This window comes from Capsicum annuum, chromosome 2, assembly GCF_002878395.1.
Source record: "Capsicum annuum cultivar UCD-10X-F1 chromosome 2, UCD10Xv1.1, whole genome shotgun sequence".
Taxonomy (NCBI): domain Eukaryota; kingdom Viridiplantae; phylum Streptophyta; class Magnoliopsida; order Solanales; family Solanaceae; genus Capsicum; species Capsicum annuum.
Genome location: NC_061112.1, coordinates 133,871,507 through 133,888,811, shown reverse-complemented (window position 1 = coordinate 133,888,811; position 17,305 = coordinate 133,871,507). Strand labels below are relative to the sequence as shown.

Sequence of the window (17,305 nt, the reverse complement as noted above, 5' to 3'; positions counted from 1 at the left end):
ATAAGCTATGTTTTTTTAAAATCTATGTTATATATACCGCATCTTTTAGTGGACCATTTTGCTAGTGGATGATTGAGATGTATACCAACTGACTTTTGGATGAAGCTTGTGTTAAAATGATTTTTGGAACTTGGTTGAATAGAATCTTCATTTTACCAAAACGTCCAAAAATTGTGAAGTTTACTAATATATATAGGCACCAAAGTAATAAAAATGTAATAGATGGTTGAATATGTGTATTTTTTTATTTAGTCGTATTTGTCCTTTCTACGTTTCTTACAAAAAAATTAATTGAGAGATGATTAAATTAAATTTAATTAATAAAATAATAAATAGAAAGCATAATTTAATAAGTTGTCCTTATTTAATAAAGTAGATCGAGTATTTACTCTCAAATAACGTGCATTTTTCATTAGTATTAACAATGTAGTTGAAAACAATATCCTACTTTAATTTTATATTCTTAAAATGATAATTATTTTGGGACCTTTGTTTAGCTAAAGAAAGTTGAAATGGGACCTGAGGAACTATATTTTAGGTCTCTATTAATTATCTCAAAGCAACACCTAGCACCCCTTATTAATTAAGAGTTGTGGTCTCGAGCATGCATATTGTTTAATTTTTAGGACGTTATGAATCATGATAAACACAAGAAGTTAAATAATTATGTATAAAGATGATTGTAAATAAAAGTCTTAAAAGAATTGCAACATTTGGTTTAGAAAAGTAAGACGGTTGAAAGAACTCATTAGATAATTATAGTGGTAGACTCATAGGTGAATAAACAATGCTACATTCAGTAACATCTTACGTGCAATATGTTCCATGATTACCTAGTTAATTAAGTAGGAAAATGTATACTCCAACTGTTTCTTTTTACTTGACACAATATTTTTTTTTGAGTCAAACGATGCATAAATTTGGACTTATATCTTAAGATTATTTTTTCACCATATTAAAAAAGAAAATTACAAATTATAATTTTTTTTATTAAATATAACTTTAAAAATTAATTAAATGTACTTTTAAGAAAGAAAACATGACAATTATTATAAAATAGAGAGAGTACTAGTAGTTGTTTTCCCAAATATACAGTAATTCTTTTATAACCAAATTGAAACTAAGTTCGAATGTGGATATAGTTCTCGCAAGGGTCGCCGACCTAATATTAATTTTAAATATGTATTGATATAACATACAAAAAAATGTGAAAAGCATTAAGTATAATTTTTTTTGAGTCTTATAATTTCGGGAAATTCATAACAGTAAATAATTTACTCATATTTTGTGGTTACACCAAATAAAATAAACTTATCATAGTTAATTAAGTGAATTAATAACTTATAAATTTTTTTTTTGTTTTCTTCTAATAATTTTTTTGTGATAATGAAGCAAAGTTGAATAACTTTTTAGTGGCAAAAAAAAATCTAGTAGTAACTTTATTCTGAATTTGTTCCGATCTTTCTAAATAATGTCTTGTCTTTGAGCTCGACGTCAAATGATGAAACAATATGGGCCTCTCGTCTTAATTGTGTGAATAAAAATTCAACAAAAAGATGTATGGCTATATATGAACTAGTATAAGAGTAGTGGAGAACTGTCCCAGGAAAATATATTCCACCGTCAAAATGAAATAATTGCATATAAAAAGTATATACTATACAGTTAGCATCAGCAGTATATAGAGATGGGGCAAGTCCAAGGCCAACCATATTTTTTATTTATCGTGATGAGTCAACGACTATGTCTCTTGCCATTTCAATTTCTTCCAATTTCTGTGTTTCTTGAACTTATTCAAGAGTTGTTCCTTTCACCTTTTAAAAAAGGCAAGTCAACCAATTGTGCTTGTCGGAGAACATATTAAAAAAAAAAAAAAATCTTTTTTAGAGGAATTAATTGACTTGAAGATAATTTCCTTAAAAAAAAAAAAAAACTGTTAATTGAAGCAAGGTAAAAAATCAGGTGGAAATTTGATAACATTAAGGGTGTGTTTGGTATGCATAAAAATGTTTTTCAGTTTTCTTATGTTTGGTTGGTTTATATATTTTGAAAAATATTTTTCAAATCAATTTATTTTCCTTAAATCTAAGGAAAATGGCTTCCCTTCAAAAAGTAAGGAAAACATTTTCCAAAATTCTCTTTCAACCTCACTTTAAAGTTGAAATGTTCATACAATTCTCAAAATCATCTACCCCACTCCCAATACCCTATCACCCCGACACCACCCCTACCCCTACCTCCACCCCACCCCCGAAATTCAATTGTTTTAAAAATTATTTCAATTTTTTTTTTAATCCATCCCCTACCCCAACCCCACCCTACCCCTACTAGCCCCCTTCGTAAAACAATATTTACATTTTATTATAAAATTTAAACTTTTCTCTTACTCCCTCCCTCCCCCTCCCCCTCCCTCCCCCCTCCCCCCGCAACCTTAAAATAAAAAATAATTTTTTTAAATTTATTTTTAAAAAAAATTCAATTTTTTTTGTTCCCCTTCCTCCTCACTACCCTACATGACCCCCCGCGAATTTTTTAATTTTTTCTTTTAACAAAAAAATATTCAAAATTTTTTCTTACCTCACTCCTACTACCTATTCTGACACCCTCACCCACTCATCTACCAACCCCATTCCCAAAAAAGGATTTAATTTTTTTAATTGATTTTTTAAAAATGGATTCTAAAATATATTTTTATGCTTTAGCTAAACACTAAAATGTATTTTTTTTGAAAAATATTTTTTTATACACCAACCAAATACTAGAAAATATTTTTCGGTAAATATTTTCCATCCACCAATCAAACATAAGAAAACAAGTAAGAAATTAACTTGTTTTCCAAGAATACATTTTATAGGAAAACATTTTTCATGAAAAACATTTTGCTTCACACCAAACACACCCTAAGTAGGCATTTGGATATGGTCTAGTTGGTGATATTCGAAAAATAGTATTATTTGAAGTTTAGTTAAAAAGGAATTTGAAAATGAAGTTGTGTCTGAACAATGTATTACATTTGTTTTTTCCTATAGAGAAATTTTGTAAGGCGAGAAAATTTATTTGCTTGAAGAAGTGGTAGAACTTAAAGCCAATTTTTTAAAATTAAAGAACTCAACTTCAAGTTAAGAGTGTGAAGTTTGACTACATGTATTACCAAACAGCTTTTTGATAAATAAATTTTTTGAAAAAAAAAAAAAAAGAAGAAGAAAATTTGTATACCCGAACTGTCTAATGTGGCCTACGGGCCATAATTTTAAAATACAATGATGGAGAGTTGGTGACCAAGTGACTGGGCAATAATTACATATTGAAATATATACTTCATCATATTAGTATTTCATTAATAATTAGTATCAATTTCAGATAACTATAAGGATATACTAGTGAAAATAATTAATGTCCAGAATCCTCAATGAGTGGTTTGACAAACAAAATGAATGCCATTGCCATCGAAGACTCCACCTCTTATATACTCTTTTAGGCAAGTACTGGTGAAGGCAAACTAGATAAGTTTAATTTGGTTATTTTCTTCTCTCTTTTTTTTTTTCCTCTCTCTCTTTTTGGTTCAATTATCATGGTTTAATTTTTACAATTTCGGCATATTCTTAGCTTTTGATTTTCTTTTGAGATCCTTTCATCAGCTTGCAGTTATTGTACATTTTTTTTTTTTTTTTTCAAATTTAGAGTAAGATAACTGATTATTAAACCAACTAACTAGAATTGGAGAACTTATCGGCTTGTGAAGATTCTTGCGGACAAAGTACTCTAAATTCGGCAAGCACTTGCGTGCAATCAAATGTTTATGTCAAATTAATGCAACTTATCTTACTCATAGTATTAATTAATCAATGATTAAATGATATATTGTTTAGTACTCCCTCCATTCCAAATTACCTGTCCCAAATTGAGATGACACATTAGTTAAGAAAAATAATTAATAACATGGTTAGTTTACCCTAATATTTAGTTTAAAGAAAAAATAATTAATGCAAATGGTAAGACATGAAAAAAAAAATTGTCCCTTCTTGATTAATTAATAATAAAAAAAATAAGTAAAATGAGAAATTACATTAGGAAATTTGGGACGAATGGAGTATTAATTAATCAATCATTAAATGATATATTGTTTAAGTTTCAACACATATCACGCATTCATTAATTGATATAGACACCAAATTCAAATTTTGTATGAACGTTATTTCAAGTGAAAGATATTTCCAAACACAACTTCAACTTCCAGATATCATTCAAGCTTAACTCATTCATTGAACAAATGGAATGTACCTATACCATTCAAGTAAAGAGACCAATCAATTCAAATTGAATTCCTCAATTGAAGAACCTTAAACAAGCACAGGCACAATCAATTAGAAGTCATCGAACTGTTGAGATATTGCCTCACACACATTATTTACATGAAGAGTAAATAGAGAAAAGTTTGGGTACAGTACAATACTATTACAACTTTACAGATGACAAAACCAATGGCTGCAAAAGCCAATATTTTCACCAGCAATCAGTTTTACAGACCAAAATGAAAGGTGTGCTTTAACCTACAGATCCTTCAAGCTTCAAGCTCATTAATTGGTTCACCTCAGCACCAAATTCATCAGGAAGTTCATTGAAAACATCTCTACAAAACCCAGAGATCATTGCAGCCATTGCTCTCTCGTAGTCGATTCCTCTCTGTTGGAAGTAGAACAACTGATCTTCACCAATCTTTGACGTTGTGGCTTCATGTTCAATCCGCGCAGTGGGGTTCTTGGCCTGTTAAAATGGAGCTATGCATAAATATAGAAACAGAAGCGCAAAATACAATTACATTAAATTCTCAAGTCAAAATATCCGAGTTCCAATTAGCACTGCCAGCGCTGCACAGGAGTTACATATACACATGCAGCAGGAGCGTAAACAACGATTGACCAAATGACACCTCATATCAATGTGTTGAATTTAATCTAACTATTTTCAGGGTTACCGGGGTTACTGGAAACAACCTCTCTAAACCCACAAATGTCCCTTGTAAGGTCTGCATACATCCTACCCTCCCTAAACCCCACTAGTGGGATTACACGGGCTATGTTGTTGATTCCAGTTACCAGGATAACTACAAAATTCATGTAGCATCTGACTTAGAACTCAAAAGCCACACCAAGAGAAACAAAATGTTCTCTTCTTTTGATCACCATACACTAATCTATTTCTATATAGAAATCACAGAAGCTTGCTGAGATATCCTAAAATATAGCAGGATATATACGGTAAATCCAATCAAGAATATTAGAGACTGCAAACTGCTTTTAAATTGGTTTGCGCTAGTTTCCCCAATAAACCGCAAGGAGCGGGAGTGTGTTTCCTGAGAGGTATTTTACAAGAAAACTATCATATCCCAAACTTAATGAAAGGTTAAATTTCCTCGAGTTAGCAAAATTTTAGATGATGATCAAAGGCCACTGAGTTGGACTATATTCATTGGTAAATGTACTACATCTGGAGTTCTGAACCAAGCATAAAAATAAGGTATCCAAAGAGAGGAACATGCAGTTTTCTGCTTCTGCAAAACATAACACCACATCCATAACACTTAGGGGTCGTTTGGTAGAGTGTATTGAAAAACTAATGCATGTTGTTTAATGTGTATTACTAACACCTTGTTTGGTATACTTTTGCACCCTATGTATAACTAATGCACACTATTGTGTATTGAGGTGTGTATTACTAATACCTCAAAATCCATGGTATTAGCAATGCAATGGATTCAATACATGCATTAACACGATTAAAGACACTATTATCCCTCAAAAAAATTTCACATCCTTTCCAACATATATATGGAGGATATTTTTGTAAAAAAATTTTTTTTTTTAAGAAATTATTTAATTCATGTTATTTTTAATACATCAAACCAAACACTGCATAAGAAAAATACAAGCATAGCTAACACAAGCATTACTAATACAAGAATTACTAACACATCATATTTTGCATTGTTCTTATACACTCTACCAAACGACCCCTTACATGTAATACCTTTCACTGTGCATAGGTTCACACTAATCTTCGGCAACAGAGGCTTAATTAAAGAGAAAAAGCTCAAACATACCACCGAACTATCAGAAATGTCACATTCATGTCATCCGTTAATAGTTGAGCCCACTTATGCCATCACCGTGATACAGAGTGCACATTCGTGCCACTCTTCACTAACGGCTCAAATAGTTGGTTTTAAAATACCAGCATTGGACACGTGGTTTCCAATTAAAGGTCCACGTTACTTTCTGCTCCCACCAAATTATAACTCAACAACAACAACAAACCCAGTGTATTTCAACCCAGTGTACGCAGTCCATACCGCAACCTCCAAAAAAGTAGAGAGGTTGTTTCCGATAGACCCCCGGCTCAAGATAAGGAATAATAAACAAAAGCATAATGAAACATGAAGCAAGATGGAATCACTTAAAAAGGATTAAGACATAAATATAAATCAAAATAGTACGAGATAAGGTAACCAAGTGCAATGTGCAATAAGAGATAAGAAATAGGGCATCCGAAAAACGACACCCACCTAGTAGTAACAAACACTCACAGGCCAGAGACACCCTCCACACCCAAACCCTCCTGACTAGGAGCTTACCTATGGACACAGTCCTAGAATTAGTAACTTGGCTATACCAGGGCTCTTCTAACTACTAGCTACAGCCCACGCACACAACCTATCCTTTTACCCTTATCTGCGACCTCCACACCTTCCTATCTAGGGTCATGTCCTCAGTAAGCTGAAGCTGCTCCATATCACGTCTAATCACTTCCCTCCAGTACTTCTTCGGCCTACCTCTCCTCCTCCTGAAGTCATCCAACGCTAGCCTCTCACACCTCCGAACTGGGACATCCGTGCCCCCCCTCATCATATGCCCAAACCATCTCAGCCTTCCTTCCCAATTAAATCAACCCACCCCCGAATTGAACCCAAACCACTTCCCTTTTAACCCAAAACCAGGAAGCTCCCTTTAATTCTTTACTGCTCCAACGAGGAGCTTCTAGCTCCGGTAGTAAGCAACACAGCCCCTTCCCTATTTCACCTTTCAATCTCTCATCCCTTTCTCCTCTTTCTTTGTTTTCTTTTAATTTCAGAGATGGATTGCCCCATCGGAAAATAGAGTTTCAACAAATTGCTTCAGTGTTTGCCACCGTAGCAGCCGTTGGACGTCCTTGTTCTCACCGAAAAATGCTCCATTTCTCTCCGGTGATTTAGATTTCGCTGGTTTTGCATGTTATTATGTTAGTTTCTTTTGCAGGTCTAGACGGAACTTTGATATCCCACCGACCTTGTAACTTTCCAGTGACCTCGCTTTTGCTCTGTTTGTTTCTAACAAAGTAATAATTGCTTATTATGGAAGATATCCTTTTGGTTTCACCATTACCACAGTTGATACGTTGTATTGAGCCCCATTTTGTATATTCGGATTTTTTTGTTCCTAGCTCCATTCGGAACAATATTTGGCCAACTCAGCACCGACATGTGTTTTAATATAAAGGCCATGATATCTTCGGTTGGCAAAGGGTAAATGGATCGGTGAGGAATTAAACTGGTGAAAAAAGTTATAGTTTTAGTGTGTTCTTGGCCAGTAACTCTTGTTTTTGTTACATCTCTCTATGGTTAGAAATATTTTAATTTCAAACTTCTCATTTTACTCATAATGACATGATTTTGTAGCCACATAGAAATGTCTGCGGATGTTTTAGGTTATACGTTTCGAAAGTCTTTCTTTCTTAAAACTATGTGACTTATCAAACACCATCACAAAGGGGAAGGGGAGGAAGTGAACATCTTCATACCTTTATACTATTAAAGCTGAGAATTCAAAAGAACTAACATGTCAAGAAATTCGAAACCTGCTATAACAATTTCAAGTGGATTCCATAATATATATTATAACAGTTTCAACTTTCAAGTGGATTTCCATAATATATATTATTATCCTTCTTCAAGCTAAGTATCCTATATTAGACATAATGAGGGAAAATAGCTATATCACTTCAAAATAAAGCCTAGCTAAATCTGAAGTAGCAAGATGGCTTTTCTTGCCTTATTGCTTCTTATTCTACCTACGTTAGTTATGTCAACAGAGAGCACGAACATGAGCAACAACGCGGCCAAGCCTGGCTGCCAAACGAATTGCTGGAACTTGACTGTTCCTTGCCCATTCGGGATTGGAACAGATGCTGGTTGCTCTGTACACACTATATTTGACATCAGGTGTGAGACCTCATCCAATCCTCCTACTGCCTATCTCAATACTGGAGCCACAAATGTGCTCAATATACCAGCTAGATCCATGGAGGTCATCGATATATCAACCAGCCACATGTTGGCAAGCAGATGCTATGGAAAGATGGGGAACTAGATGGCAAAGAAAATATGTTTATCAACACAGGAGAGTCATTCAAAAGGTTGTGGAGAGTGAAGACTTAGCTATGGGTTTAGGTTTTTCATCATCTGAAAGGCGTAAGTTCAGCACTGGGTGTATAACTGCGTGTTTCAAAAGGTAAGGACGTGAGCGGTGATGGGACTTGTTCCGGGATTGATTGCGGTCAATCAGCCATCCCTATGGGATTGACGACCTATTTGGGATTTGTGAATAGCATGGCAAATCACACGAATGTCTGGTCCTTCAATCCTTGTGGCTATGCCTTCCTTGGCGACAGGAAAGGTTAAAATTTAGGGGTGCATCAGACTTCACAAACCCGAACTTCGTGTGCGCAGAATATTGAATGATGTTCCTATTGTGCTCAATTGGGCACTTGGGACTAAAAATTGTAGTGAGGTTCGAAACACAACAGCTGATTTAAGCATGGAACATAGTCTATACGTTGATTCTGAACGTGGGCGTGGAGGTTATCGTGGCATTTGTGAGGAAGGATATGCCGGAAAACCTTATCTTAGTCCAGGCTGCCAAGGTTTGTATTCTTGCCTAATTTATATGAGTTCAAGTTTCGGGAATGGAGACCGTAGAGTTCCCCCCCTCTCTTTTCTCCAGAACAGGAGGCTGGCCGATTTTGGGTTAAAAGGGAGAGGGTCGGGTTAATATAATTGGGATGGGGTTTTAATTTGGTAGAACCGCTAAGTGAAGTAGACCTTTAAATTTTAATTGGAGGCCACGAGTCCAATGCTGGTATTTCAAAACCAGCTATTAGGGCCGTTAGTGAAGAGTGGCAAAAATGTGCACTTTGTATCACTGTGATGGCATAAATGGGCTCAATAATTAAAGATTGCTAGGATGAGCCATTTCTGATAGTTCGATGGCACAACAGAGCTTTTTCCCTTAATTCAATTCCAACTGAGGCTTAATTAAGCTCCAGAAGATCAACACACATCCACTCAGTCATGCACGGGGGTACAACATCCAATGCTTTTCATCCAACACACGATCAATGGACATATTAGAAGTTAAAATAACACACCTTCTCGTGAGAATGAACTTCAAATGAAAGTAAGCAGTACCCTTCTCCCCTTCCCTTTTTTTTTTTTTCCATTTTTGATCAGTAACCCTCATGATCTACATGAAAACATGCTCAAACAACAACGAAAGAGAGACTACTTACTGACCTGCCGTACAGCTCAAAGATTTCCAAGCCGACAGTCCCAGCATGGACCTAACTAACTTGTTTTAAAAGTAACTACAACAATGTATACATTTGTTGAATCTTTCTCTAAGCTCTTGCGGAATGTTTCTAATTTCAAGGTGGAAATCCTTCTTTTTCCCCTTTCTTTTCTGCAATTGGATAAGGGCGGTAGAATAGAAACTTTGCTCCTGTACTATGAGAAAGGTAAAATGGAACTTAGAGACTGTTAGGATGGGCTTATACTTATGCTTACAAGTAAGGGATCCTAACTTATGGCTTCCAACTTTTTTTTGGGTCATTATGGCTTTAAAACACTTCGTTATCTTACCCAAACACTACAAAAGTGCTTAAAAGCTATTTTGGTTTTAAAACACCTAAAAGAAGCAAATCCAAACAGGCTCTTGATGATTTTTTTTTTTGACGATTGGAACTACTGATTTCTTCTTTGATCAGGTAAATAGAAGTTTCATTAAAGATTGGAACTTAATGATACCAGCAGCATCATATGCATAAATTAGGAGACCACACAATACAGTGAAATACACTGCAACCATAGAAAGAGCATGTTTTCCACCTAAAGAGTAACAAGGCCATATGTCACAACTAAACAACGTAATTCTAAAGGAAGAGAGCTAAAGTTTCACAACAATAACATAACCAGTGTAGTCCCACAAAGTGGAGAGAGATAAAGTTTCATCAAGAAATATTTTATCATGCGGAGACAGAAAGCAAAATTAAAGTTCACAGCAAGCAATTTACCTGAATGTACGGATAAGTATTGGCAGCAGCACTATCACCAATGAGCATTGAATCACACTGGGAGGAATTCCGAGCATTTTCTGCATTTGATAAGACCTGAACTAGTCCTCTGTAGCAGTTTCTAGAATTTCCTGCTGAAATACCCTTTGAAATAATCCTACTCCTTGTATTCTTTCCTTTGTGTATCATCTTCGTTCCTGTATCTGCCTGCTGATAGTTGTTGGTCAATGCCACCGAATAGAATTCACCAACTGACTCATCACCCTCTAGCACAACACTTGGATATTTCCAGGTAATAGCTGAGCCCGTCTCTACTTGTGTCCATGATATCTTCGAACGAGCCCCAGCACAAACTCCCCTCTTCGTAACAAAATTATAAATCCCTCCTCTACCTTCCTCATCTCCCGCGTACCAATTCTGCACGGTGGAGTACTTAATCTCTGCACCTTCATGACAATACAACTCCACCACAGCAGCATGCAACTGATTCGTATCATAAGAAGGTGCTGTACACCCTTCTAAATACTCCACAAAGCTCCCTTCATCCGCAACAATCAAAGTCCTCTCGAATTGTCCAGTTTCCATTGCATTTATTCTAAAATAAGTAGATATTTGCATAGGACACTTGGTGTTCTTGGGTATATACACAAACGATCCATCACTAAACACAGCTGAATTAAGAGCCGCATAAAAGTTGTCTTCTGGGGGCACAACTTTAGACAAGTACTTCCTAACTAAATCTGGATACTCCTTAATAGCCTCAGAAATAGAACAAAAAATGACACCAGCTTTCTCTAAAGTCTTCCTATGAGTTGTAGCAATAGAAACACTATCAAGAACAGCATCCACTGCAACATTAGCTAACCTATTTCTTTCATTCAAGGGAATACCCAATTTGTCAAAATACCTAACAAGTTCAGGGTCAGCCTCATCAAGACTATTCAAAGTTGGTTTCTTTTTAGGTTCAGAATAATAACAAACATTTTGAAAATCAATTTCTGGGTACTGATTATCAGACCATTTAGGCTCTTTCATCTTAACAAATTTCTCAAAAGCTTTCAACCTATACTCAAGCATCCAATCAGGCTCATTCTTTCTAGATGAAATCAACCTTATAGTCTCCTCAGAAAGCCCTTTCGGCAGTGCAAAAGATTCAATTTTTTCATTAAAACCCCATTTATAATCTCTTTTCAAGAATTTCTGAAGTGGGTCTTCTTCATTACCTGGAAACTCAACAGTGGCGTCGACATCATAGCTTACCTCAGCAGCTCGAATCTTGAAATTGCCTGAATTTGGGGTTCTTGGGGCGTGTAAATTAGGCAAAAAGGTAGACCCTTTAAGGGGTTTAGGTTGATCAGTGATGGATTGAGGAGAGAAGGGTGAGATTCCATTGGTAAGAAGAGAAGCCATAGGTGATGCTTAGGAAGTTGTATGTGGGAAGATGGAAAGAAGAAAGATGAGAAGCCGGAACATAAATTGTCTTCTATATTTTTGTGGTGTCTGATGTTAGAGATAAAGAAAATAAATAAATCTTAGAGATGTCGTATGCTGGCCACGTGCCTCTTCTCAAAACCTAAAGTTAGGGGTTTCGAAAATAGTTATGTCAGGATAATTAATCCCACATTATCCGAAATTACATATCCCACAATTTATACGAGATACTAGATATTTTTTTATTTTTTTTTAATTTTAATATATTTAAATAAAAAATTTTAATAAAAGAATTTCATATGTTTTCTAGGTTGATCCGGATTCTAGCATGAGTTCAATATATGTTATTCTAAAATGTATTTAGATAATTTAAGTTGTTAACTATTGTAATTTATAATATTTTTTATATAATTTTTAAATTAATATACGTTATTTTTATTGTCTAAATTTTTATGGCATTGATAGTTAATTATATTTTAAAAGTAATTTACATTTTTAATTATTGTGATTTATAATACTTTTCTTCTATTACAATTTCAGTGACACTAATATAATTTCAAAAGTCGACCAAATATTTTATATGTTTTAAATTTTTTGAGTTGTTAATTATTGTAATTTTTAGTATTTTTCATGTAATTTTTTAAAAATATATAACAGATTAAATTATTTTTAGATATTTTAAGTTGTTAACTATCGTAATTTATAATACTTTTTATGTAATTTTTGAATAATATATGCTACTTTCCTTGTCTAGAGTTTTGTGTCGACGATAGCCAACTATATTTTTTAAATAATTTAAATTTTTTATCATTGTGATTTATAATATTTTTTTTATTTCAACTTATGTGGCACAATGCTTAAATGACCATAATAATTAATTAGGGGTGATATAGTAAAATCACGACTGATACAGCGAAGCATAAATGTCTTAAATGACTTACAACACCTAATTAGAAGTGACATAGCGAAATTACTATAAAAAATACTTGTGAAAAATTTATGTGGATCTCATATAAGACGTCAAGTTAATTTAAAACATCAAGAGTTAATTTATCATTTTTATATCTATTTTATTTTTATTAAATATTATTTATTTTTAATACTTAAATGACTTATAATAATTAGTTAGGGGTGATATTTAGTAAAACTATGGTTGAAACAACTAAAACAGACATGTCATAAACGTCTATTTTAATTTTTTATTAAATATTATTAATTGTTAAGATATAAATGACTTATAATAATTAATTAGGAGTGATATAATAAAATCACGATTGAAGCAACTTAATCAGACATGTCATAAATATTTATTTTATATTTTTAATTAAATATTATTTATTTTTTAATACATAAAGAACTTATAATAATTAATTATAGGTGATATAGTAAAATTATGGATTTAATATTATTAATTTTTCAATACATAGGTGACTTGTAATAATTAATTACGGGTGATACATTAAAATCACAATTGAAGCAGCTGAAGCAGAAAACAGTCAACTTTTGAAATTTGTGTTAATTATTGTTATTTATAGTACTTTTTATTTATTTTTAAATAATATATGTTGCTTTATATCTTCTTCTATCCCGTCCCAATCTACGTGACACTAATATAATTTTGACAGTTAATCAAATATTTTATGTTGACATATCATTTTATTATTCTTTATTTTCTAATACACACAACAACAACAAACCCAGTATACATAAATGACTTATAATAAGGGGTGGTAGAGTAAAATCATCGTTTGAAATAAGACAATTTAATTTGAAACATCAAGAGTTAATTTTGCATTTTATGTCTATTTTATTTTTTTATTAAATATTATTTATTTTCTTAATACCTAGATGTCTCTTAATAATTAATTAAGAGCGATTGATTATGTTATTACTGTAAAAATCAATATAATTTTATCATATCCAATAATAATCATCGATAACTCATCGGAGTAGTATATTAATTAAATACGGGATGCTATATTTTGAATATGCAACATATGATATTATTAAATATTATTGGATAGTGCATTGTATTTATCTTTCACAATAATAAAATTTTACTATATATTTTTCTTTATTTCTTTTTAACTTGATATATATTAAATATTATTGGATAGTGCATTGTATTTATCTTTCACAATAATAAAATTTTACTATATATTTTTCTTTATTTCTTTTTAACTTGATATATATTAAATATTATTGGATAGTGAAAAAATATTCATTAGAATTTATTTTATTAAATTAAATTTATTAATTTTATACTTTAAAAATTTAAAGTTAAGTTTAAATATTAGTATTTCTATATAAGAAAAATTAATTTTAAAATTTAAATTTACTGAAATAAATAAATAAAAATATTAATTTTCTATATAAAAGTCAATTAAAATAATAAAATTGATTTGCTTTAAATATTTAGTTGCAATTAATTAAGATAATTTTTTATTTTGTTATGATTTATGCTGCACCGATAAAATTTTGAGAGTTGAATAGAACTTTTATTTATTTTTAAAAAAGTATTTTAACTTGTTAATTATTATGATTTATAATAATTTTTATGTAATTATCGAATAATATATTTACTCGAGAAAATGGAAGAATAGGTGTCTTTTAAGTCTTGAATGAAGGATTGGTGACATTGACCAACAGGTAGGGTCAAACATTATTAGGAAACTTGATCAAGTTAATTGTGGACTTGATTAATATTTTCAAAACTTTCTAATTTTTTTAAAAATACAAATCAACGCAACCCACACCCTCTTCAATCCAAATCAACCACTCTCTCCCAACCAACAGTTCTGCAAAATTTCTCTCTTCAACCCCCGAAGACAAATAGTTAGACTTCGAGTTCTCCTCTTCAATTTAATCAACCCGTCTCTCATCTCCCTCTCGACAGCTTCTCTCAACTCTCTCCCAATTAACTGTTCTGCAAATTTCTTATTTCAATCCTCGGCGACTTCAACATCCAACTATAAATAGTTGGGATTTCAGTTTCTTTTCGACTTCAATCAACGTGACAGCCTTGCTCTCTGACCACAACAACTTCAAATTCTTCATCGGTCTTTTTCTTCTTTCACAGGTAAAAATTTATGGCCTTTTTAGTTTTGAAGAAAACGAGGAACTTGAGCCAACTTCTCTTATAGTACTGGTTAACAATTTTAATATTTGTTGCACTAATTTGAAATGTGGTCTGAATAAAATCCTAATTTCTGGTATTTCTTCTCTTCTCTTCCCATTTCGAAGTGAATTATGATATTTTGTTGTTTGTATTTTTATTGTTTGTGTTTATAAAAACAAAAGGACAATTTTGTTTGATTTGTTCTGTTCTTGTTCTTGATAAAAATGGTGAAATTGTTATTTTTTGTTTAACAAAATTGTGCTACTATTTCCTCCGATAGATTACCCATTCGGTGCAACATATTAACCATCTAATGCAATAGATTCATCATATGATGCAATAGATCAACCATCTGATGCACCAGAAGAACCATCAGATTATAATTCTGATGAACAGATTAATAATTTGATGTAACAGCTTTACCATATGTTGCAACAGATTAAGCTTCGGATAAAGAATCTGATGCAACTAATTAACCATCTGGTACAATGGAAGAACCATCAGATTAATGATCTGATGCAACAGATGAACCTCCTGTTGGATAAAATCCTACCAACTCTTCCTACAGGAAAAGTCCAAGACTTGATTTTTTCAACAGATCATTCATTTGCCACGATAAACGAAGTTATGTTGGAAGAAATCTAAATAATATTAACCATTGATAACTGTTCCAACAGATCACTCATGTGTTGCAACATATATGTGACCTGTTGCACAGGCCATTCATCTTTCTCAATAGATGAGTGATATATTTTGTATTGTCGTAACAGATTACTCAACCATTGCTATGGATTATTTAACTGTTCCAACAGATCACTCATATGTTGCAACAGATGATGTCACAACAGTTGTGTGATCTGTTGAACAGACCATTCATTTTTCTCAATAGATGAGTGATATATTTTGTATTGTCGCAACAAATTACTCAACCATTGCTACGAATTATTTAACTGTTCCAACAGATCACTCATATGTTGCAACAGATGATGTTACAACAGTTGTGTGATCTGTTGAACAGACTATTCATCTATCTTAAAAGATGAGTGGTATGTTTTGTATTATTACAACAGATTACTTATCCGCTGCAACAGTTTGGTTATATGCTGCAACATATATACTACCTGGTGCAACAGATCGGTGATCTGTTGCAATTGTTATTTAACTATTTTGCTTGTTTGATTTACTGTTATCCCTTTTTAATGATGCATTAATCAACAATAATATATTATTTTATGTTTCTGTTAATTTTAGATAATATAATTCCCAAAATAACAGAAATCGAATCAAGTCCAAGTAAAGGAACAAGTGAAGCAGCTAGGCTATATCCACCACTCTATGAGCTTGCTTTACAAGCGTTATCTCAATCGGGAGCAGAATATGATGAACACGGGGAGGAAAAATATTTCAAAAGAGATGATGCAGATGCTAATAGCCCTTCCACCGAAGAGCTGGTCAAAGCCTTCAGCATTGATCGTTATCCTGTGAGAATGCAGTGCGATGGTGCCGCATATTTAATGGGTAATTTCATGGTTAACTCAGCCATGGGAAAATCTTTCGATGCCTTCAGAAAAATACTTTGAGAACAAAAATTGGATGCTTATTTTAGGGATAGCTGCTTTGGGAAATATCTTGATTTGCCAGAGGACTACAATGCTGGTTTCCAAATAAAAATGGTATATGAACTTCTCAAGCGTAGGTTTATGTATGAAAACAAAGATAAGATGGATGAGGTGTGGATAAATTATTGTGGCATGCCTGTTTGTTTTGGTTGGAAGGAGTAATGGACTAAAATGTTATCCTCCTTCTCAAGTTATACCTATTCTAACCCAAAAAAAAGCACTCCGCACACCCAAAAAAGACAAAGGCAAGTCGTGTGATCATGATGACCTGGTGTCCATTGTTGGTCCAAGCTTCAAAAATAAAAATTTAATAGAAGTGTTGAAAGGTAAAGGACTTTCAAAAAAGCACAAGCAGTCATTGTGCTTGGTTTGGTTTGTACATAATATTCTTTGGGCGAGAGACGTTAACAACAACATAAGCCTCGGTTTAATAAAGCTCTCCGAGGATCTTGAGGCGTTTAACAGCTATCCATGGAGGTATGAAAGCTTTAAAATGACTGTCAAATATTTGTTGACTCCGTTAGCGCCAAAGACAGTCAACTTACATGGTAAATATTTCTTTCTTCTATTATGATATCATTCATTTTTTTCCCTCAATAATGGTTTTGATTTATTGGCGTTATTTTATAGGCTTGGGCGTTTGAAGCCATTCCTTATTTGAGACAACAAATGAACTACCAGGAAGGAGTTTCTTATCTAAGAATCTTGAGATGGTTGTCGGCCAAAACTCATAAAAATACAAAATCTCTTGATCTCT

General features: G+C 32.9%; 1 protein-coding gene across 1 annotated transcript; it reads right to left on the bottom strand.

Annotated features, from left to right (window-relative positions):
• Positions 1-4,311: 4,311 nt before the first annotated feature.
• Positions 4,312-14,023, bottom strand: LOC107859575 (UPF0051 protein ABCI8, chloroplastic). The gene is made up of 2 exons (XM_016704625.2): positions 10,381-14,023; positions 4,312-4,764 (listed from the first exon to the last, which is right to left on the bottom strand). The coding sequence occupies exons 1-2, from the start codon at positions 11,788-11,790 to the stop codon at positions 4,546-4,548; spliced, it is 1,629 nt and encodes a 542-aa protein (XP_016560111.2). The 5' UTR covers positions 11,791-14,023; the 3' UTR covers positions 4,312-4,545.
• Between the last annotated feature and the right edge of the window lie 3,282 nt (positions 14,024-17,305).